The 24,086-nt window shown below is 38.8% G+C and overlaps 1 protein-coding gene across 1 annotated transcript in view; it reads left to right on the top strand.

Moving 5' to 3' along the window:
• The window catches only part of GALNTL6 (polypeptide N-acetylgalactosaminyltransferase like 6), a gene marked incomplete at its 5' end in the record, with an annotated part of 488,304 nt that overhangs the window by 436,986 nt on the left and 27,232 nt on the right, over positions 1–24,086 (top strand). Inside the window, 2 exons of the mRNA XM_080614349.1 lie at positions 8,880–8,997; positions 19,757–19,864. Coding sequence (XP_080470475.1) covers positions 8,880–8,997; positions 19,757–19,864 — 226 coding nt within the window. The remainder of the gene's footprint in view (positions 1–8,879; positions 8,998–19,756; positions 19,865–24,086) is intronic.

Here is a 24,086-nt window from a genome sequence, read left to right as displayed (position 1 = left end):
TCTGGCAGGGGGATTGGACTAGATGATCTTTTGAGGTCCCTTCCAATCTCTAACATACTGTGATACTGTGAAAAAAAAAATGGGTAAAAAGAAACCCCACTGAAAACCGGGTTGCCATTTCCTTGCAGTGCTTCAATACTAACTCATCACATTTGCCCACCTGAATCATTCAGCGTTGTACAAATAAGCTTCAGCCTGAAATACTGCAGGAAAGCCAGGGGACAAAAAGAGCTTCAGTTTCATGTGGAGTTTATGGTGGTGACTGTAATTCAACTGCCTTTTTTTTCTGAAGTTCCCAACTGTTGCAAATATGCATGTGGTGCTGTACAGTAGTATGCTGTATAGTTAGCAGAATGACCTCTGTTCCTCACCTGGCATCCATAAAAGATCCAAGCAGCTGTTTTAGCAACCCCTGTGGAGGAGTGCATATGGCACAGGAAACAACACAGGTGTCCTGGTTTAGCAGTAGCAGTCATTTTTTCTACTGGTGCAGTGCTGTGTTTTGACTTTTGGCCTGGGAATAATACTGATAAAGCTGATGTTTTCAGTTGCTGGTCAGAATGTTTACCCTGACCAAGGACTTTGTGAGTCTCATGCTCTGCCAGGGAGGAGGAGAAGCCGGGAGGAAGCAGGGACGAAACACCTGACCCAAACTAGCCAAAGAGGTATTCCATACCACAGCACGTCATGCCCACGAGGTAGAACGGAGAGTCCCCGGAAGGGCTGGATCATGGCAGGGTGGGGGTGAGGTACCGGTTGGTGAGCGGTTGTATTCTCTTCCTTGTTATTTCCTTTATCATTATTACTATTAGTGGTAGCAGTAGTGATTTGTGTTATACCTTAGTTATTAAACTGTTCTTATCTCAACCCGTGGGAGCTGCATTCTTTTGATTCTCCTCCCCGTCCCTCCAGAAGCGGAGGGAAGAAAGGTGGGGGGGGGGGGAAGTGGACTTCGTGGTTCTGATTTACGGCCTGGGCTTAAACCATGACAACAGGCCCGATGGACACAGCCCCACTGGTCCTGCCTGCAGAGCAGAGGCTAGGGTGAGCAGCGCTGCCAGAGCACTCTGTGGTCCAGCTGCCCCAGTCTGCTTGTGAGGTTGTGCTGGAAGGTGTCAGCTATGCAAAAAAAAGGCTGTTCCTGAAGCGGTTTGTGATCCTGTTGTGAAATCACTTTTGCATATTATGTACAAAACTATTTTTCTGAGCTGTAATGTCTTTAAAATCTACTTTAATTTGGAATAAATACATAGTGGTTTAGAGTTATAGAAATCAAAGTCATAGAGTTATAGTAATTCAAATGAGCTAATCAGAATAACCTGTAAATTTTAATAGCAGACTGCTTACCAGTTGGATTTGTTATCATTATTTATCCAGAAATCTCTGCTGGGAGGACAGGGTCTGAATTAAAAGGCTATTTTGGAAATAAGAACTTGTGTTGGTCCAGCGGCAATGTTTTAAGAGGAATCAATTTATCGTCTTTATTTTAAAATTTCTCATTGAGAAAACTTTACTTATGATGCTACACTGGGCTTAAGTAAAACAATAAAGCAAAAGTAAGCACTGGAAATGGAAGATAGTTCTCTGGTTTATGCCACTACATCTAAACAGGGGAAGATAACATGGTAATTGGACAGTAATTCTGTTCAGCTCCTGTCCCTATATATTCTGAGAGAACAGATAGTGGTGGGATTTAAGGAACTGTTGTTATTCCCTAATGTAAGGGGGGTGGTGATGGAGTCACTGTGCAGCCAGGATGGATAATTTAAACATATGCAGCTGGCCTTGTTCCTTATTTGAAAATAGAAGTGTAATCTCAACTGAGATTACATTTACCTAAGTGTTACTTTCCATAGACGTGGATTTCCTTGTTAGCTTGAACAGATTTTTCCTGTTTAAAAGTAAGATGTACACTTGGGTTAGAGCGTTGGCATTGTCTTAGAATTCCAGCTTCATATTTCATAATAACCCAGAGGGAAAAGATGATCGTAGGAGGTTCATTGTGCCTTCCTAATCAAAAGAATTGGATTTTCACAAGAACCAGAAACAGAGTGACTTCCTACACTACCAGAATTCTTATGCTCTGCAAAACACTACTTGTCTGTTTGAATCCTCATCTTGGGTTAACTTTAAATGCAGAATCTAGTATAGTTGAGAATCTAGACATGTTGAGAAAGACTGTATATTTTTTAAAAATGTGTTTAGTTTTCAATATGCTTCAAACTGAAGCTTACCAAAACCCAGGAGAGCTAAAATGCTCCTGTTTTAGGAATGGCTGATAATGTTTTGCCTCTAATCAATCTTTATTTCTACATTTAATTTTCAAATATTATATTTTCAAGGGACAACACTGAATATAAATGATACCCATCAAATACGAAAAGGTGCTAAATCGATAGACTTGTTTCAAATTTTGCTTAGAGGGCTTTTTTGTTTCCCCTGGCAATTCTTGCTCACTTCCTACTAATAGGCTGAAGGGGTTTTTGCTGCAGCTGAACTCCTAATTCCAAGATCCATCCCCCTCATGACATGAATGTGGCTCAGCTGAAGTGCTGCTCCCAACTCCCCTTTCCTGCTCACAGCATTCAGGCCTCTGTCTTTAGAACTGCTGGTCTCTTTAGTATGACTTGCTGTTACTTTGCTCCTCAGTTTTATCCTTCTGAACACCTTTGCTTGTAGGATGGCTTCAGAATGCTTGTTTCTGCTTATTTGCCTCCTTAGTTAGAATCCTGTAGATCTCCCCTAGCAATAATTCATATAGACTTTTGATTTATGAGAAGTAGAAGCCTTTTCAGAGGCTTCCATCTCTACCCAACTTACACACCTCTTCTACAGCTTCATTAATTTTCTAAATATGAAAGGGGAGGCTAAATGGGCCTCAGCATCATTACCCACATAAGGGCTCATCACTCTTTTACAACACAGGGGTTTTTTCAATGGAGTTTAGCAATGTCCTAAGAAAAATACGCAAAGAATGCCAAAAATTTGTACTTTGAAGCTTCAAGTGTAAAATGCCACTGAGACAGTTTTCATGTAAGGAAACTAACTGGTCATGATCTCCAACAACAGTTACTACATAAGAATGCACATTTTTATCAAAACTTTTTGACCTCTGCTAGTCATGAAAAATTTGCTACTTTTAGCATCAAAATGAGGCCTGGTTGCGATTTTAGTAGAGAGACTGTAGAGAGTCTATTGTTTAGGTGGAGATGCAGGCTCCAAAAGTACCAGTCAAAGAAAATTAGCTCTGTTCTTTATCCTGCATAATAGTGCCTTCTGTGCTGGGAAGTAGCCAGGCATCAGGAAAAGCTTGTATGACTTTGTCACAGCCTGTCATAAGCTGCTACTATCACTGGTGGGTATTGTTGGGTACATACCCACTCTTCTGCCACATTAGCATTTCACAAGTTTGAGTGTCCAGGAAAGATATTACTTTAAAACATAATGGAACTCTGCTAAATCTGAATGCAGCTCTGCTCTGGAAAAGGGAATAATTTTGTTGTCAACATTGAATAGAATTTGAATGCAGCTGCTTAAAAAGCAATATATTTATCATTGCAAAGTTAGCTATTTTGTGCTAGCCTATGGTTGAGTACTCTTTAAGACTGAGTATTTTAGAAAGTTTGGGGAAAAAAATCAGGAGAATATTTAGCACAGAAATAAACACAAGAGTGCTCTGCCTCTTACAGGACAGTTATCTCACAATTTAATTATCACTTGTAAAATAGTTGACTGGATGCCAGTGAGTAGAAATGTATGAAACATTCATGCATATTTATGGTAGGTAAGATGGAGACAGCATGCATCTGTATTAAATCTATCAACTCTTTAGAAAGTTATAGCAAAGGGAAATTAACATAAGAATATCCCAGCTGCTTAAGACTGACAATAAAATTATGCAACAGTTTAATAAAAGAATAGAGATTACCGAAACCAACTGGATATATAGGAGTCTGCACAATGGAATACAGCTCTATACATTTGAATTCGTGTGACAGTAGCTTCTGTTTGCTTTGTGAAAATTGCTGGGTTACCTTACTGTAAATAGTTGGTATGTCAGAGTTACATACATTAGCAGAGGGGAAAAAAACAAGCTGGCAATTTACAGTGTACTGTGGTGGCAGGTTTGAATGTACAGTGAATAAACCAAGGTGGGGACAGTTCTTGTGGGGATCAAATCGACTTTAAGACAGACCTTTTCCTTACATAGTTGATCAGCCATATATTTTAAGATTCTGTTTCTAGACTCTAAGGAAGTAATAATGCAGTGATTTGCAAAACCTATGTGATCATTTGGTGCAGATAGGGGCACAAATTCATCAAAGATGAAATTCTTCAGAAGACTAGACACTTGTTCTTGGTGGAAAAAAAAAGAAAGAGTAAATCCTATAGGGTAATGTCATAGGTTTTACTTTTTAAATGTTGATGTTTTGTAAAGATGGAGGTGACTCATGTTAGAATGGATAAAAGAGAAAACAGTGTCTTGCAGATATATTAAATGTAAAAAGTCAGTACATTTAGAAATACATTTTTTAAATCTACCTGGTTCTAGAGTGAAAATATAAAAATCTATATAAATCTATATTAAAAAAAAATCTATATAAAAGATTCTCCTTTTTATTTTATTTCTTGAAAAATCAGTAAGTCTGATCCGTATTCATTCTAGCTACATCAACATTTTTTCTATGCACAGCATATAATCTGCCCCTCAATTTATCTCTAGCTGGCGCAACATTTAAGTTCATGAGTTTTGTCATCATTTTATTAATCTATATCACTTTCTTGACATTTGAGCAACTCAATTTCAGTTTCTTCTATTTCTGCATTCACTTCATGTGGGTGACCAAGTCTGTCTCTCACATTACACATACACAGATTACAGTTTTTAGTTTTATTAGAACCCTTTGTTATCTAGGATTAGTGTCAGCTTCTGCTATTTGCTTTAAGAAGGTTTGGTGCCGTATCAGCAATCACTGCAGAGAGCACTGGGAGCAGTAACCACTGAGATAAGGGATTTGAATTTATTCACTCTTCTGAGGTGCCCTTATGTGGTATCACTAGGGTGGAGGGGCACTCTCGTTGATTAACAAGACATTGAAATTCACTATAAAAAGTGCTCGAGCCCAGCTCAAAGCTTCACTCAGTAGCTCATCTGTCATTTCTGGGACTGTCACTGTGCCAGCAGCAACGTGGCCTCTTCCTCCTCGTCTATCACCTCCCTGACTTCACAAGGTCAGCATGACCCAGCTCTGACTCCCCAGCTGACATTTACTCCAGGTTTTGTACACTGTGCCAGTTGGTTTGGCACGGAAGGTCAGTTTGTCTAACATATCCTGCATGAGATGGATGCCTCTTTCTGGCACTCATCCATTTCTCTTCAGCAGTTCAGCACATAGCCTTTAATGAGTCTGTATTATACAAAGAGATGCATAGTGCAATATGGCATTCACCGGATATAGTTATAATGAACAAATTTCACCTGTTTCAGTCAGGTGATTTCTATCCTATGCTTTCCAAAGCACCTCTGCATGCAACAGCATCTCAGTTTAACAATAATCAATGCACAGTGTAATAAATTCTTTACACTGAGTAACAGGTGATACAAACATTCATTATATGACACTGAATACATGTATCATACATTGAAAATCTTCCAGTCTCAACATCAGCGTACCTACTGCATCCATCTTCTAGCACAAGTGCTTTCCCACTTTCATTTCCTAAGTGTCTTTCTACATGCTGTCAAAGCTCCTTTTTCCTTTTCTCAAATCCTTTAGTTCCACTGTATACACTTTTGCAGTGTAATGATTCCAGACCCTGCTGTGTAGTTCATTTGTTTGCAATATACCACATTTGTTTCTAATGCAAGTAACTTCATGTTCCTTTTAAGTATGTGTCATTCTCTCACCTTGAAAATTCTTAGTAAGATTGTCTCTTTTCTTCCTCTGCATGTAAATTATGAGAAGTTACAAAATTCCTCACTGACTACAGTTTAAGCTGCTGCTACACTTCTTTTAGTGAACTTTTTAATTTGTGAGCTATCTTTCACATTAACCATTTACCTGCCTTTTCCTCAGCCTGGCTTTTATTGCAAAACATTTTTTTTGGGCGTTCTTTTTGCACTCCTACTCAATCAAACTATCTTAGCACAGCAATCTGACCTCTCGAGTCGCTTTTGGATCAGCTGACTTTTACTTGCAATATTGTTCTTTTAGGTATAGTCAGTGAATCTGTGCAGAACTTCTCATGTGGAAGGTTTTGATAACTATTTTTAAGTTTCGCAACCTTAGCCTTCCAGCCTTTCTGATGTTTTGGGAGTCTTTGTCCTTCTAAGTTTTTGACAAAAAGTATTTTACAGCTTCCCACTATAATTACTCACATAATATTATGCTACAGCAGCTCAAGTGTGATTGCTTAAGTGTCTGAGTAGGGCATCTCATGAAAAATTCCTTCTACAAGCATTGCTTTGTACTTGACATTTCTATACGGAAGCCATTAAACAAGAGATTAATTCTTTTCCTTTGGGCTCAGTGCAGTTCTTATCTGCATGAGTGATCCTGTTGACTACAAAAGGACTTTTCATATCAGTCATGATTGTAGGACTGGACATATTTTGGAGACAGTTTAAAGCCTGTTCAGCAGGCTCGTGGCGTGGAGTGGAATACATACCCTGTGCCAAGTGGTCAGGTTCGCACAGCTTTATTGCTCATCGCACTCCAGTGAAAATCAAAAAGCCATCCTGTTTGTCCTTTTCATTGCTCTTCCTGCAAAACAACAAATGTCAGAACATTTTGTAGAGTAAGAACGAATGAAGGGACATTACATGCAGTTTCTTTCTTCTTTTTTTTTTTTAAGTAAGTGCAAGAGCTATGAGTTTGCTGCTGTTCCAGTCATTGTTTGGGAGTTTTGCTAATTGTCATAAATGTTCTGAACTTTCACATCCAAATAACAAGGAGGTTCTTTATTCTGTACTAGCACTGGAAAATCCACAGTTTAGTTCTAAAGTATCATTTGTAAGCAGCTGCCAATTATTTTGCAATTTGAAGTCTCTGTTTTTTCTTTATCTTCCATCTGATTCATCTGCAGGGATTGGCTTTCAGAGGCTATTCAGTGTGCCAGGAGAAATGCTCAAGAAAGATATTGTACCTAAGTAAATTAAAGAAATCCTGCATTTCCCCAGTGATTTCTGGGACTGCATTTCTTCTGTCAGTAACAATTTAGTTATAAGCATTCTCTATTCAAGTTCATCTTTATAAAAGGACGTTGTGTTTTGATTATTTAGAACCTGAAGTCACAAAGGGCATGTTGTAGTTAGATTTACTTCAGTATGAATTGAAAATGTATCGTAGTAATCAGAATCCCCAGGGGAAGGTTTCCAATAAAATCTCCATTTAATTTATTCATATGTGGAAAGAACAGTCAATATTTGAGATATGAAATGTCAATAAAAGTAAAAAAGTATTAGCATTTGGTGTATGTTACAGTGCAGGGCCTTGCCAATTAGAATATTGCAGCTTTGTTTCACAGAGCTTCTATGTGCTTTTAAAAATATAATCTCTAAGGGAAAGTAGAAAATCTCTTAAAAACAGAGCTCCCTAGTCATGAGAATGGGTAGTTTAATATAAGATACAATCTAAAATATATATATGTATATATTTAAAGCTATCATATAGAAGTGAGAGGTAAAATATCCGCAATGTTTTTTGTTATCATGAATGAGGATGAGGGAATAATTTTTCTAACATTCATGCGTATGAGGATTCACTAGCATCCTAATGGTGGCAGAGGACACACTGCCTGCTGTTTTATCTTCTCCACTGGCTTGGGTAAGATATAGCAATATAAAAATTGTTATGACAGGAAAAATATGGCAGGATGTCATTCCATTAACTTGATGTCCTCTTTAATAAAATTCCAACTTATACATGGATTCCTGTGATACCGACCAGTCCCAAGTTTACTACCAAATCCTGAATCAGTGGCAAAGGGGGAAGTTCTTATTCTCTAGTCAATTCTTCAGGGATGGTACCATCTGCTTCCATAGCCCCAAACAAACCATCTATAATAATTCAGAAGAAAAATGCCCCTAAATGGGGTAATTTTCCCTCAGGAGCTGCAGTGTGGCCTTAAGCATACAGCGTAGGATCCAGTTTCATGTTTCTTCTGTGAGAAGAAAGCACTGCCTGGAAGCCATGCAAGTCCCTGTTGCATTATGCGGCTCTTGCTGACCCGTCTTGAACAGGAATGTGTTCCTTTTCGCTCCTTGCTCTAAAACTCATAAGGCGAGTGTTGACCTGCATTGATTGAATTGCACATTTGAGTTGGACTTTCTTCAGCCTGTTGTTTCCTTCCTGTTCAGTGCAGATCACTTTGCATCCCCCTTCCACCACAACTTCAAGGAATCAGTGAGCAACATTTAAATCTTTAGAGCTGGCAATGTATTTACTGCATTAAAAACATGGTCTTGGTAGTGAAAAGAAAAACCAAACACTTAGTTTCCATTACAAAATTCCTGCTTGTAAATTTAAATGCACTTTTCTTAAATATTCTCTAAAACTAACTTTAAATATCGAATTATTTTTCTATTTTATTTGTGGAAAATCCTGAGTTAGTTTAAGTAAATTCCACATGCTTGTTCAATGAATAAACGGGAACATGGGGAATGTAGCAAATGCTTTATATATCTATCTACATGTCTAGTACATTGACTGTTTCTCATCTAGAGTCCATTTTGGGGTGAAGAGATAAAAGTTGTTTGCTTACAGTATCCTTTGCCTATGCCTTCCATAATTTTGCAGTTCACACAAACACACACAGAGGCACACACACACGGTCCAGACATCTTCATTATCATTTGTATTGTTTTATTCATCCTTCAGGTCTCCTGTGATGGCTGGAGGTCTCTTTGCTGTCAACCGGAAGTGGTTTTGGGAGCTGGGAGGCTATGATCCAGGATTAGAAATATGGGGAGGAGAGCAGTATGAAATCTCCTTTAAGGTAAGTCATCAAATCACCTTATACAATTCTTCCTTACTTTTTGGGTGCAGGACTGGTGATCAAGATGCTTTCATTTCATGGCAGGGGGGTTGGAACTAGATGATCTTAAGGTCCTTTCCAACCCTAACTATTCTATGATTCTATGATTCAAACTGGCTTTTATCTTTTAACTAAAATTAATTTAGTACAATAAGACTCTTCTTTAGGGTGGAAATGGAAAGATAAAATTGTAGACAAAAGTACCCCTTTCAGTAGCAGTGAATCACTAGATCTGCTCAGCTGCTGTGAGCTGTTATCTATAGACCAGCTTTTTGAAATCAGATGACTTTCAATCGCATTTGAAGTATTATAATGACAAAATATGTAGGGAGTTTTCAAATGCTGAGGTTATGTTATATCTTCATATCCTCTATGTGGACATGCGTATTCAAATCTGTTACTTGGCTTTTTCATGTTGAGTTGGAAGTCCTGTTACTTTCCACGTGTAAAATAAGTATTTGGATTACCTTGATGAGAACTAACATGTCTAATTTAGAAAACTGAGTTTATTGTGTTGCAGTAGGCCTGTAACTTGATAGAATTTCATGACATAGATGAATTGAGTCAAGCACATTTGGATAAAGCTTGGTACTGAAATCAGAATTCACATTTAGCTTCAGGATCTTTCCAACCTACTTCCAAACTCTGGCAGTGTAAAGCTTAGTAAATAAATGTAGTATGTCAGCCATGACTAATATCATACATCTTGCTGAATCTGAGTTTCAACAGCAATTAAAACAACAGAGCTGAGGCCATTCTGTTGACCGAAACATACAGTGTGTCCTGGATTGCCAGGCTGTTTTTACAGGGGTTATCAAGAACAGCAAAATAGTTTATATTAACTGTGCTACTGTCATGTTTCTCCAAATAATTTTTATGTGCCAGCAAAATAAAACAGGAAGGCAGAGGAAACCCAATAGCTAGAAAGTGTATTTAGAATATATTAATTTACCTTCTGTCCATTCACATTGTTTCACAGGCAAATGTAAGTAGTCACGAGTAGCTGTTACAGCAGTCTTTGACAGGTCACCCATAATTTTATTATCCTATTACAAGTATTCTTCTTTTTTTTTATCATCACAGACTACACTTGTAATGCTCTCCTGTCTTTTTATAGAAACCATGGTAACAGCACTGGAAATTGAGATACTAGGTTGTCCCAGCGTGTTTTGTTCAACTGATAGGTTCTTTTGGAGGCAGCTGTGTCACACTGGGTCTCATTTCAGTCATATCTCCTGATTCATTTCATTAGTATATACTGACCTTAGGGTCCCTGTCCTATCTTATTAGTGTTAGAAGAACTAAAAAACTACTCTTTAGAAATTGTTGCCAAGTAGAAATAACTTTCTATTGGAAGAATTTAACAGATGTGAGTTTTAAAAAGAAGACTCCTGTTTCGTCTGGAATGACAAAGAAATGAGAGAAAACTCATGGAGGCAAAAGGGAGAAACAGAAAAGATTGATTTTTATGATATCGGATCACCAATATCAGCTTGGGAAAGGCTTCTGCTTCAACAGTTCCTACTGTAGCTGTAGATTCAATCATCTTTAAACTTACTTAAATGAAGACAAGTTAGCTAGCCAGTTCAATTTAATTTACAAAACTTTGAAGGATGGTGGACTTGCCATCTCTCTGTTATTCACAAAGTCAGTGAAAAAGCCAGAGTACCAGTGTGGTTCAGTTTCCTCAGCTGCTTGGATTGGTCTGAACCCGTGTCTTACCTTTTTGGTATGTGTTACCTTTTTGGTATGTCTTACCTTTTACATCTGTGGCCTCTGGAAGCGTGATAGAATGGGTGTCCTGTGTTGATTCCAGGTCTCACATTAATGTAATTTTGGTTGGCAAATAATTACTTGGAGTACCCTGACTCAAGAATTTCTCTAACTACCAGATTAGCTATTCTCACACATTTCCTCTTAAATTAAGCAATTCTTAAGTATTTTGTAAAAATATGATGGGTTTTCATTAAGAAGTTGCAAAAAGAAGCCTATTTGAAATGTCCCGTAATTGTAGGAAGTTTGTATTTAGAGGACTGTTTCAGAATGATCTTTAATCTCAGAGACAAACATGGTGTTCCTTTTATGTTTATCTTGTTACTAACTTGGAGATCCATTTGTATGAAACCTGCAATATAAAGGTAAAGAAGTAAACAATTTCTCTGCTATGAACATGCTGATGACATGACCTTCTCAGTGTCAGACTGAGGGTTCTTGTGGTTAATTCAAATGCAGTGATGTAGTTATGGAAGGATGCTCCATGTGCTGTTATGTGCTCCCTGAAATGAAGTAGCGTCTGATTCATCTTGAACTGGTTGCCCTGCTCCGTGAGCTGGAGTGCAGAGTGCTTGCAGATCATTTTTGGTCCTCAGTGATGCATTTTAAACTTTATGGATTGACAGACTACTGTAACCCTTATGCTTAACATTTTAACAGTAGGTCCAGGTACTGTAGAATCTAGGTAAGCTGTGGCATGACTTTAATTAGCACCACTGTTTTGATGCAAAGTAAAGCTTATGGGCATGTTCAGGAAGATTTTTCACAAATGTTTGTGTCACATATCATTTTTATGTGTCCATATTCACTAGTGGCAAATGTGGAATAACATTTAAGAAACAGCATATGTTTGATATTTTCTGGCCTAATTTTATTTGGAGAAGAATTTATTAGATGTTGGAATGAAAATTTACTCCACAGAAACATTCACACATTATACGGGGAAAAGATCACTTAAAAATAAAGATCTTATTAAGGTAAAGCATCTTTTCAACCAAAGGCTCTATATTGCTGTATCAGAGACTTCCATAGTCATCCTCACAGCTCAAGTTACAGAAGTGTTTGCTATAAAGTAGGTGGGAAGCCATGAGTGCAAAGTATGGGCTTAGAGAGTCAGAGACACTGGATCTTTCAGAAAAGTATGATGGCTATGTCTGTGCTGGACTCAACAAAATAGTATGTCTGAAGTCCTCTAACTTAAGGAATTATTAGCTTCTTCATCCTGAACTTAATATCAACCACTCTACTCTGCTCACTGTAATATTCTACTTCACTTTGCGAACCCCAGACACACAAGGAATCGAAGCCTGGTGCTGGATCTAGGGCTGCCGTGCAAGCTCAAAGGGATCACTAAGAATAGCAGAGCCGTATTGCTTTATGAGTTCAAGACGCTAAGACAGAGTTCAAGGACTGATTAAAAATCAGATTAGCAGGACAACTGGTTGCCTGGGGAGCCAGGCAGGAGTTCCTGACAAGAAGAAGTAGAGCCAGATTTAGGAAAGGTATTCAGGCTGGGAAGCTTGGAGGGAAAGTGCCAATTTTGATGTTTTTCTCTTGCTGTTCCACTAGAAGTGACCTGGGGTGACAGACACGAGGCTTCAGTGCAGAGCACGGTCCTAACCAAGAGTTAGGGGAGGAGGGTTGTGTTATCTCATTGTACAGGGACAGAAGGTGGGTGGTGTGGGCACAAATAAATGTGCATGTGTTTGAGAAGGAAGGGTGATGGAAAAAGAAAGATACCAGGGAGAGTGAGTCTGCAGTGAATCTAAATTTACTGCAGCACAATGCAGTAAGTTTCTTCAAAATACAGTACACTTTATAATGTTTCTGTGACATCTGAAATTGTGTCATAGTAGGAAAGGAAACTTCTTCGACTTCAGGTATGACTCTTCCAGGTGCTGCATTGTCAGGAAAACAGAATGACAGGTTAAAAAAAAAAAAGAAAAAAAAGCTGCTGCTGCTTAAAAATTTGTTTGACCTTTATTTCCCCAGCAGCAAAACCCAACATATTTCTCTGTTGTTCTTTTCTTGCTTGCTATCATTACTGCTTGGACAGCAGCAAGTGTAGCACTGGCTGCCATGCTGATTTTCTAACTGCTTTTTCCAAATCAGAGCACACATATGTATGGTGAAGCAGACACAACCCATATCTCAAAGTATGACCTCTTCATTAAATAGTTTCTTAGATTAAGTTTTACATAAGAAATAATGTGCAGCATTTTAATCTTTTGGCAGAGTAACCTCAGAATCAATTTTTTTAATTAAAAAGATGTATGATATCTTGCTGATAACACTGTTCAGTGTGTGCCAGACTTGTGAAAGCTGGCAAAGCACTGAAACTGGCCTGATTAATAGTGTCTCTTCTCAATAACCAAGGAAGCCACTATTTAGGAAATCCTAAATTTAAATCTGTTAGGCAAAATTTATGTAGCAATCTCCAAAATACAGAGTAGTGAAAGATACTGATTTGCTGTGTTTGCTGAAGATCCTTGTAATGGGTTGACCCTGGCTGAACACCAGTTGCCCACCAAAGCTGCTCTGTCACTCCCCACCTCAGCAGGACAAAGCAAAGAAAATATAACAAAAGGCTTATGGGTCACTCACCAGTTACCATCAGGGCAAAACAGACTCGACTTGGGGAAAAATTAATTTATTACCAATCCAATCAGAGTAGGGTAATAAGAAAATAAAACCAAATCTTAAAACACCTTTGCCCCACACCTTCCTTCTTCCCAGGCTTAACTCTCCATTTTTTTACCTCCTCCCTGCCAGCGGAGCAGGGAGATAGTGAATTAGGGTAGTTCGTCACATGTTGTTTCTGCTGCTCCTTCCTCTTCTCGGGGACAACTGCTCACTCTTCCTGTTCCAGTGTGGAGTCTTTCCCATGGCAGACAGTCCTCCATGAACTTCTCCAATGTGAGTCCTTCGTATGGGCTGCAGTTCTTAACAAACTGCTCCAGTGTGGGTCCCTTCCATGGGTTCAGTGCTTCAGGAATAGTGTGGGTACCCTACAGGATCACAAGTCCTGCCAGCAAGCCTGCTCCAACGTGGTCTTCCCACGAGGCCACAGCCCCCTCCAGGCTGACCTTCTTCACTGACCTTGGTGTCTGCAAGGTTGTTTCTCTCACATAGTCTCACTCCTCTCTGGCACTGCAGGTGCACAGGGGTTTTTATAGCCCTTCTTAAATCTGTTATCCCAGAGCTACCACTGTCACCGATGGGCTTGGCCTTGGCCAGGCAGATGTCTTGGAGACATCTGGTATTGGCTTTATTGGACATGGGAGAGGTTTCTAGCAGCTTCTCACAGGAGCCACCCCTGTAGTCCCCTTGTTGCTAAAACTTTGCCATGCAAACTCAATACAATCCTTTACATTGGATGTTCTTTAGGCATCATAAATCATACCTTAACAAAAATGCTGACAGTGATACCCTAGCTTCTTTGAAGCTAGTCACCTGTATCTAGAGTTGTTTTATCCTTATCCATGCTGGCACACTTTCCAGATTCTCTTACCCATTTTCCAACATACACCTCTAAGTTTATTAATCCCTTTCTTTATCACCATCTTCATCATTATTAATTCCCTCCACTGCTGGAAATCTTAACAGGAGATCAGGGGTGGGAGAGCACTGCCACTTTTTAACGCAGTTGTAATTTATATGGAGAACTGACAAACATGGAATATTGCCATTTTTTCTCAGCATTTTAGAGAAGCCCGTGAGTATTGTTCAAATACCCACAGTCATCAGTTCCCAGTTTACAAGGTACAGTTTTAATATCCTTGACGGAAATCCCACTGCACCACAAATGGCTTTCCTGTTTGTGAACCCATTGATCACTGATCTGCAGTCAGTGATCCTATTTTTCAATTTTTTCTTGCATTTAGCTGAACATCCTCACTACATGGAAAAATTCTCAGGATAGAATTCTTTCTCCTTTTTTACAACTGCTAAGTCTGTTCTTTTGGCTTATATTTCAGGAATAGTGACTGAAAAATCCCATGAAGTTTTCATACTCTTATTTTCTACAACTTTTTCAGCCCCATTATGATAATACATCTCTCCTACTTGTAGTCCATCCCTCTTGCACAATGCAGAGAGCAACAAGCTGACAGCTTTGCTTGACATACTTTATATTCCTCTTCCAGCAGTTTACTGTTTGTTTTACCCATCCATTTCGGTGTCTCTCACTGTTGTCTGTCTTGTTACTGACTCTCAGAAGAAGTATATTTCTCAATTAGTTTGAAGCCTGATCCAAAATCTTTCAGTCTCCCCTCAATCTTTTACATAATGTGCTGTATGTTTATGTTCCTGTTCCACAGCAACACATCTAGACTAGACTAGAAATTGTGAGTCTCATACTACAGTAATTATGATTACAGTGTAGCATATGGATTGGAGTCTCATTCTAGCATGCATAGTATTTACGTTTTCCAGATTGTCTCCAAGCTGGATCACTCATAAACTAGAGGGGTGGGGAAGAAAGAAAGGGAAAGGGAAAAGAAAAGGAAAAGGAAAGGAGGAAAAGGAAAATTCTGCAAACAGAATTCAATTTTAAAGGCAAAGCAGTGATGTGAAAAAAGGGTGATTCACCCAAATCCCATAAGAGCTGTAGAACAGAGCCAAAAAAATGCATCTGTGATATCTAAGCTTCAGTTAGGAACAAAGCCACATAACCACAGCTTAATCTCTTTTAAGGCTTACATTAATGCCTGCCTTTTGCTTTTGACCATCCCTATAAAGTGTTTTGCAACTCTCTGTTGGAAGCAGGTATGTAAAGATACACTGTGATATAGTATATAGCTGACACATAAACTACTCTTCTTTTGATCTTTCCAAGCTGAAATTGCACTGGTTTGGTTTTGGTTTTGGTTTTTATACCTCAGCTGCAGACCAGATTCATTGCTTTTGTAAGGAGGAGACATTAACGACCTTGAGAGTTTCATTTCTTGGATAAACAGAGAGGCATCAGTGTTGTGATATCATTTTGCCAAACGTCCCACACCACCTGAATTCCTTTCATGGTACACTGGAGGTTTGTAATATTTAACACAGAAATCATTCTCCAATTTCGTGCATTTAGTGCATGTGACATAAATGTGCACATTTTAAAGACAAAGTTGCCAGAATTGTTCTTCCCAGGAAAATACAAAAAAATGCTTTAAAATCATTCTGAAGCTGGAAGATGAACATGAACAGCTGCTAAATGTCCTTCAGGGCAGCCAAGATTCATTTCAATTACCCTGCACAGTGCACTTCAGGTGCAGCACAGCATTTTTAAGTTTTATATCTATCAAATATAAGCCTAACACAAAGTGTTATTTCCTACCACATGTTATTGCCTCAGCATATCTAGCTGTATTTCTCTCCACCACCCCACCCCACCCCTTTTCTTTTACTGATATCCTACTCCTCTAGAAGAGATGCAGTATATGTCTACTTCAGCTCTCACTGTCTGAGTTAAAGTAATACTGGCCTATACATATATTTCTACTTTCTTGTCTCTTAAACTTCCACGGCTGACCTTTGTCTGAGTCAAACTCATACACTGTCCAGTCTTTGAAGGCTACGAAACCTTCTGTAGTATCCTGTCTAACCTTTGAAATAACACCTTAGTTTAAAAACCAAGATCAAATAGTAAATATAGGTCTGCACTTCCATTGGTGCACTGGATTGTTTAAAGACAGCCACAGAGAGGAGGTTCCTGCTAAAAAAGGTACAAGTGATGTACCATAGAAATGAAATATTAGTAGAAAGGTGAAGAACTATTTTTTGTAATGATGACATTATCCAGCTTATCTTAACACTTTTTTATGTTTTTTAATATGTTTATGAACATGTTTTCCAATGAATTAGGTGACATGAGATTAAATGGGTGAGGATTTCAAGGTGTTCCTTAACAAGCAAATTTTACAAAATGTTTTCTGAAAAGAAAATAATGGCCATGTCTACATGGCATTGCAAGACTGCTCTGGGCAGTAATGAGCTATTCTGTTATGGAGGCAGAGCATTCGTTTGGGTCTCTATTTCCAACTCACCAGTAAGTTTCCTCCCTGAGAAGGACTGTGCTCACTAGGAAACTGGTCAGGATAATTTCACAGATAACTTCAGGATAACCACAGAAATAGGTACTGAAATAGTTCTGATTCCATCAACATAAGTGCTTCCATTTGGCAGAGTGATGCCCGGGATGGCTACTTTTATTACCCTGTGCCACTAACCTGCAAAACTTGTCTCCTCTTCTGAGATGCTGGTGTGTACCAGAAGCACCTACACAGAGGTCCTGTGCCTTGGCTAACTGTGTGATGGGAAGTGGTAAGTAGCAGCTTCCCGAGTAGCTCTCAGTTGTACCCAGCTGTGGAAGGGTGTCTGTAGAATTTCAGGACAAAGCCAAGCATATATAGCACAGTCTCAGGGGCTGAATTGCAGCGTGCTATCTTCAGCAAGTACTTTAAGTCATGCTCACGCACATGTTCAGATTACTAAAACTGACTCCCAAGGTCACACTGCCAAGACCAAGCAGATATACCCACTGTAACACAGACAAGCAAGCACAGCAAAAGATGCCAAACTTTGCCCATTTTCACTATTGTTTTAGATGAATTGAATTTATGGGTTTGTTTTCCTCTGATTTCAAAAAGCCAGTAGCTACAGCCAGCTGGGGGACAGAACAAAAGAAACGGAATAAGAAATGTATGGTAAAAAAAGTGTAGAGATGCACATTGTTCTCCACAGGCATCACGTAGAATGCCAAGTACTTGTGATTACATCATATTTTCCAATACCTTTTTTTCTTAAGAGTCTGGCTACTGTTGTTTTTATTCAGAGTGCATCAACTTTTGGATTAATTCCTTTCTGAATGGAAATTTTTGGTGAAACTTTCAGTTCTCTACGTTCTGCTCTGCTTTAGGCTCAGTTACGAGCTGATTTCATCCCATTCTGCTCCAGAGTGCATCAGATGCACAGAGCTAAAATTCCTGCATACCTATGTAATGCGGGGACCTAAGTTCTCATCCAGATTCATGGCAATGTTTCATGAGCATCTATATATATGTCCAACTAAAGAGACATGGAAAGGACAAGCCCTCTCCCTTTCCCAGCTTTGGTATGGTTTTCTGTTAAATTGGGAGTGGGGTTTACTATGATTTTTGGTTTTAGTCTAAAGGCTGAAAGCTGAGACCACAAGTGTTCCTTATGTGGAATAACAGCTATTTGGTTCTAAATTTGTGGGGAGCAGAAATTGTTTAGCCAGGATTAGGAAATAATTTTTATAATACCAATGTTTTTATTCTGAAATAATGTTAAACTCTTGTGTGGTTGGTTTTAGGACACTCAAAGATTTCTGCTTGGGAGTTTTCAGGGGTGTCGTGGTTTAGGCCTAGGCCATAAATTAGAACCACGCAGTCTACTTCCCCCCCCACACCCTTTCTTCCCCCCACTCCTGGAGGGAGGGGAAGGAGAATCAAAAAAATGAGACTCCCACGGGTTGAGATAAGAACAGTTTAATAACTAAGGTATAACACAAATCACTACTGCTACCACTAATAGTAATAATGATAAAGGAAATAACAAGGGAAGAGAATACAACACCTCACCGACCGATACCTCGCCCCCACCCAGCAGTGATCTAGCCCTTCCAAGAACTCTCCATTCTACATCCTGGGCATGACGTGCTGTGGTATGGAATACCTCTTTGGCTAGTTTGGGTCAGGTGTCCTGTTTCTGCTTCCTCCCGGCTTCCCCTCCTCCCTGGCAGAGCATGAGACTCACAAAGTCCTTGGTCAGGGTAAACATTACTGAGCAGCAACTGAAAACATCAGTTTTATCAGTATTATCCCCAGGGCGAAAGTCAAAACCACAGCGCTGCACCAGCTACTAAGAAGGAGAAAAAAAATGACTGCTATTGCTAAACCAGGACAGGGGGTAGTTTTGATGCTGCTTTCCATTTTTCTGATTTGCAAAGTCAAATTGGTTTTTTTGAAATCAGAAAGTTAAGAATGTTGTCAGTAGCGTATGTAAGTCATCTAATAGTCATGTTAGAGTTTAGTGTCTCTGCATTGCCAGAGCATACAAAATCATGCCCATAGGTTGGCATGATTTCTATAGTTCCTCTGAAATCTTACACTTGGTAGAGCCTAGTCATGCTAGGTGAATAATATCTTACTTGCTGTTTATCAGGAAACAGCTCAATTTTTAGAGCCGTGAAGTACTTGCAGCTCAACTGAATTTTGGTTGCTCAGACCTGAAGCATCAAACTTGTATACTCCAGATAGAATCAACTAGGTTGGAAAAGACCTTTAAGATCATCAAGTCCAGCCATTACCCCAGGATTGCCAAGACCACCACTAAAATGGTTCCATCTGGTTTAGTATTAAAGTATTAATGATGAAATGTAGTGACATTTTCTTCTTCTGCTGCTATGTAAATTTGATCAGAAGGAAGTTGATTTTTGTTCCTTTTTCTTTATAAAATGAAAAGTGCCCTTGCTAAAGAATAAAGAACATCTTTACTAATTGAAGAGCCCCTTAATATTTAAGTACTGTATTCACTATTCAAAAAATAAGCCAGGTTTTGCAGGGAGGATGCTTCTGTTTGATGGCCAGTTTTACTCACGGAGTCTTCTTTAAATTTTCATCCTGGGTGTTTTAAAACAACAGACACAATAATATCTTGGTTGCATTGCAGGAGGACTATTGGTAGGTATTCTAAATATATTTTATGATTTTATTTTGAACATACTCTGCTTTTGCACAGTGAGATTACAGGTAGGAAAGTCTGTCATGTTACCTAATCCCAGATATCATCATACTGAGAAGGGCACCACTATGACTGTGAGAGGGGTCAATACAGAAGGATGTGTCATTTTCACATGCCCATTACTTAAAATTCCTTTTTTGCCTCATTTATTTCCAGGAATCATTCTTTCACTTGCCTTCTTACTGCTTTCCAGGTGTGGATGTGTGGAGGTGGCATGTTTGACGTTCCATGCTCTCGAGTTGGGCATATCTACAGGAAGTATGTCCCGTATAAAGTCCCGTCTGGAACCAGCCTAGCACGGGTAAGTAATTTGGTCTTGCTGGTTTTTGTATTCATTTACCATCAGTCTCCGCATTCCATATGAACTAGTTTCCAGTAAACCATTAAAATGGAAAATTGAATGGGTTTCTATATTTCTGAAATGAGATGTGTAATTGCTGAAGTTATGCTGCCTTCCAGAGATAAAATTGCCAAGAATAAAATGGAAGCTTAAAAATACAGGGTTGGATGTCTCAACGTAGAAGCACTTTTCATGCTGGTTCAGAGAACCTAGAAATAACCTAAGGCTTATAGTTCTCAAATTGCACAGTGTTGCCAGTCGTAGTTTTTACAAGCAGGACCAATTTGAATGCACATTTTCTATTAGTCAACAGAACAGGCAGAATATCACATAAGAGATGTTTTCTGAGACAAAAGGACTGAGTAACAGTGATTTGAGTGATTGTCTAATTATTGTGTAGAACCTGGTTGTGGAATACAGCCAGCTTGGAGCCTTGTGAGTGAGAAATCACAAGACCTCTAGACATTTTTGAAGGACTACTGAACACATCTATATCCATGATGAGCTCAAGAGAAAATGTTCTGCAACTTTCTGGAGATGTTCATAGGATGTCAGAAGATGAGAGACAAAGGGCACAGATTTAGCTTCCAGGCAGATTCTAGTATTTATTCATGCTTGAGTTTAATCTTTTCTGTTTTAAAGGTTTGGGGTGTTTTTTTATAAAATGGCATTAATATTAAAGTCTGCATATTGCCATAGGGTAATATTTTATGAATCATATTTTTTCTTAATAATGAAAATGTGGTATGAATAACAGAATAAATCTCTTGCTTTAAGGGGAAGATATTCTTGGTTCCAGCACCACAGGACAAGGCTTGCTGTAGTAACTGGAGCAGAGGAAAGAGGCTGCCTGTGCTGCCTGCCTGACAGCTGGCTAGATAGAAAGAAGGATTTACCTTAAAAGAACACCAGTGCAGACAGTGTGACAGCACAATACAGTAATGGTATTAGTGGTGTCATTAGTGATAGTGACAAAAACTGTATTGACATAATTGTGAGATTAAAATCTTCCCCCAATATAGCTCTGTGTAATATCAGAGTTTCCTCTTCCAGATTTTTGGACTGGGTGAAAGAAACTGCTTCATTTATGGAATCCCTTGCAAAAATTACACGCTACTTGAAATAAGAAATCTAAAACTCAGTCTCTATTTTTCTCTATTGCACACAGAGTATCCCGTTAGAGAATATGCTGTCTTGTGCATTATCTGCAGGAGCAAAATACAATCATTTCTATGTGGACTACTAGCGTCTCATGCAGTTCAACACTTAACTAGTTTTTGTGGAGGCACTGTGAGTACTTAGAACCATCAGGTAGCCACAGCCTGAAGCCTCCCTGTAGTATTTAATCTAGCTTGATTTTAATAAATCTTTAATTAAATATTACCAAAAACCATTCCTAGCTTTAAAAATGAATTCTTTGCCCATGCACAGAGTGACTAAGCTATATCTTGTGGGAGAAGATGTAGTTTGCTGGTAGAGAGGGTCTTATCCTTTCCATTCAGATAATAAATATTTTCTTATGTGTTGTTGGGCTCCAAAACATGATGCTTAGGTAAATTTCTAGCATATATTTATCACCGAAAGGAAATTCTAAGGTTCCCAGCTTCTTCCCAGTACAATATTCTAAATCAAATAATTGATGTTAGGATACATTGCATCAAGGCTGCCAAGAGCATAAGATCTTCTGTATGTTTTAGTGTTTGGGGCTATCTCAATAACTAGCCAAGGAAGAGAGAGTTTGGTCCCTGACTCATCAAATTGTGTGTCATTTTAAAACTAAAAATACTCTCTTTTCCTCATCCAAACCAGAAAAAGAAAAGAAAGGACATACTAATCATAAGTGTGTCAATCCCTTTGATACAGACAGCCTGTGTTCCAAATAAACTGCCCTAAATGGAGCTGTTAGCCAAAATAATATTACGGGAGTACACAGAAGAGTGGGCTGGATATTTCAGCTATCTTTGCATTATCCTTCAAATATTATAGTACATCCTGAAAGGTTATAGTCTAGCCCTTATGAGTGTTTTATCTAAAACTTCCCTCCTGTTCAAGACTATAATTAATAACACACTCAAGAATATCTGGAAGAATTATTCCTGCTGCCAAAAGTAATACTTTTCACTACTATGTAGTTTCCACAAAGGTTTTTACTAAATCCTTTTCCATCTTCTGTATGTAAAGGAGGATGCTGGAGATGCAGTTCATAAAGGAATGAGCCCTATGAAGCCCAGTTGTGATTGCATAAATGATCGCAAGAGCTCCCTCATTCACCTTGTACAGATACTGTGTTAAAGAATGACAGATTCTCCCATTCTATCCCACAGCAGCAGCACGAAGGATATGGAGACTAGAGTTACAAAGAGGACAGAGCTTTTAGACAAATTCAGGCACAGCCCAAATCACACCATGGATTTCCTTTCAAGCTGTGTCAGCTTATGTTTGCCCTTAAAAATAATGCTTAAAGTGAACATTTTACCTTCCCCGGGGATTTCGCCTTTCTGTTATCAGTAAGTTTCAACACAGTTTCAGCCAGCTACATAACACCTGACCAATCTAGATATATTTTTAAAGAGCTGTGACCTGGCATGAGGATCATATACGCTTTATTAGAAGAGAGACTTGTCAAAAATTCTGTTCTACCTCCCCATTAGTGTACCACACACAGTGGTATGTATCATGACATCAATTTTCTATGTCCTTTTCATCATATTTCTTACCTTATTATCTGTCACTCAAGACCTGCAAAGCCTGCATGTAGTTTTTGCTGACACATAGCCCATTAATTGAAAAACATCTTATGGAATCCTGTCAGTAAAACTGTTTGGTGGCACAGAGCAAAAGTAAAGCAAGCTGTAAACGTGCATAGTAGATTTATAAAACAGAATGTGACAACCAAATGCAGATAAAAAAGCTGAATATTTTTGTGGGGAGACATTTTAAGATGTTGCTGCTTGCCATATGTAGTCAGTCTCCAATTTACAGGTAATTGGGCATCAAGATTAATGGGCATGCAGATGTCAACACTGACTCCACGTTATAATGTGGAAGCACCACATAATTTTTCATTCATTCCAAACCTGTCAACCTCTGCACAAAACTGCAGTGACTAATAACTTATTTTCCCTGTTTATATTAGGTAAGACATATAGAAAGCAAACCCCAAAATCTTGAAGTCCTATTCAAGGTGTTGCCCTGTTAAAAACTTCTAATTGTGTTACTGGATTATTTTAGTGGTATTCTTGACTTTTGCTTCCTTTTTAACAATTCTAGCTAAGCCGTTTTCTTTTAGCCAGTTACCTATGAAATTAGACTTTAAAATCTTTAAATTAGTAGCTTTTCTTGTAGGTGTACCTTAGTTTGTTATTTATTTTGTCTAGTTTCCCACTGGAGGGAAGGGTTTCTATTTGTGATTCTATAAAAGCCATAAGAAATTTACCAAAGCTCACTGATCCACAGGATATGCAGAGACGAACTCAGAAATTCAAAATAAGGAAGGAGTTCTTTACTGTGAGGGTGGTGAGGCACTGGAACAGGTTGTCCAGAGAAGTGATAAATGCTCCATCCCTGGCAGTGTTCAAGGCCAGGTTGGACAGAGCCTTGGGTGACATGGTTTAGTGTGAGGTGTCCCTGCCCGTGGCAGGGGTGTTGGAACTGGATTATCTTAAGGCCCTTTCCAACCCAAAACAATCTGTGATTCTACAGAAATCTTTTTTGTTTGCAGGTATTTTACACAGCATTTTAGTATTAACTATGGAACATTAGAGCATTAGGCCTTTCTGAAGGAAAGGGCAATCCCACTGAAGTTCAATTCTGGATGCTAACCCATCAGTGTGGTGAATCCTAACCTTAAGTTGAACTCCTTCCTGCACACCAGCACACAGGATGCCAGAGAGCAGTGATCCTCTGATGCAACAGGCACAAGCACGATTACATGTGCCTCACTACACAGTGTCGCTGAATTGGAATTTGCACAGGTTTGGGTTCAGGAATTCAGCTGATAAAGTTGGATTTAAATTCCCACTTGCACCATTTGCTCAGCCTTTTCATGCCGCTTCGAAAAGAATCTTCAAAGAAAATTCCTGTAGCTATACCACTGAGCGCTGTAACCATATTTGCATTTTGGACAGAACTTCCTTTAATATTATGACCAGTTTGGTCTCCTTTATTTTCTTCCCAGCTGCAG

The sequence above is a fragment of the Psittacula echo genome (assembly GCF_963264785.1).
Source record: "Psittacula echo genome assembly, chromosome: 1".
NCBI classification, from domain to species: Eukaryota; Metazoa; Chordata; class Aves; order Psittaciformes; family Psittacidae; genus Psittacula; species Psittacula echo.
The sequence above is the reverse complement of the archived record's forward strand: the minus strand, read 5'-3'. Positions and strand labels throughout refer to the sequence as shown.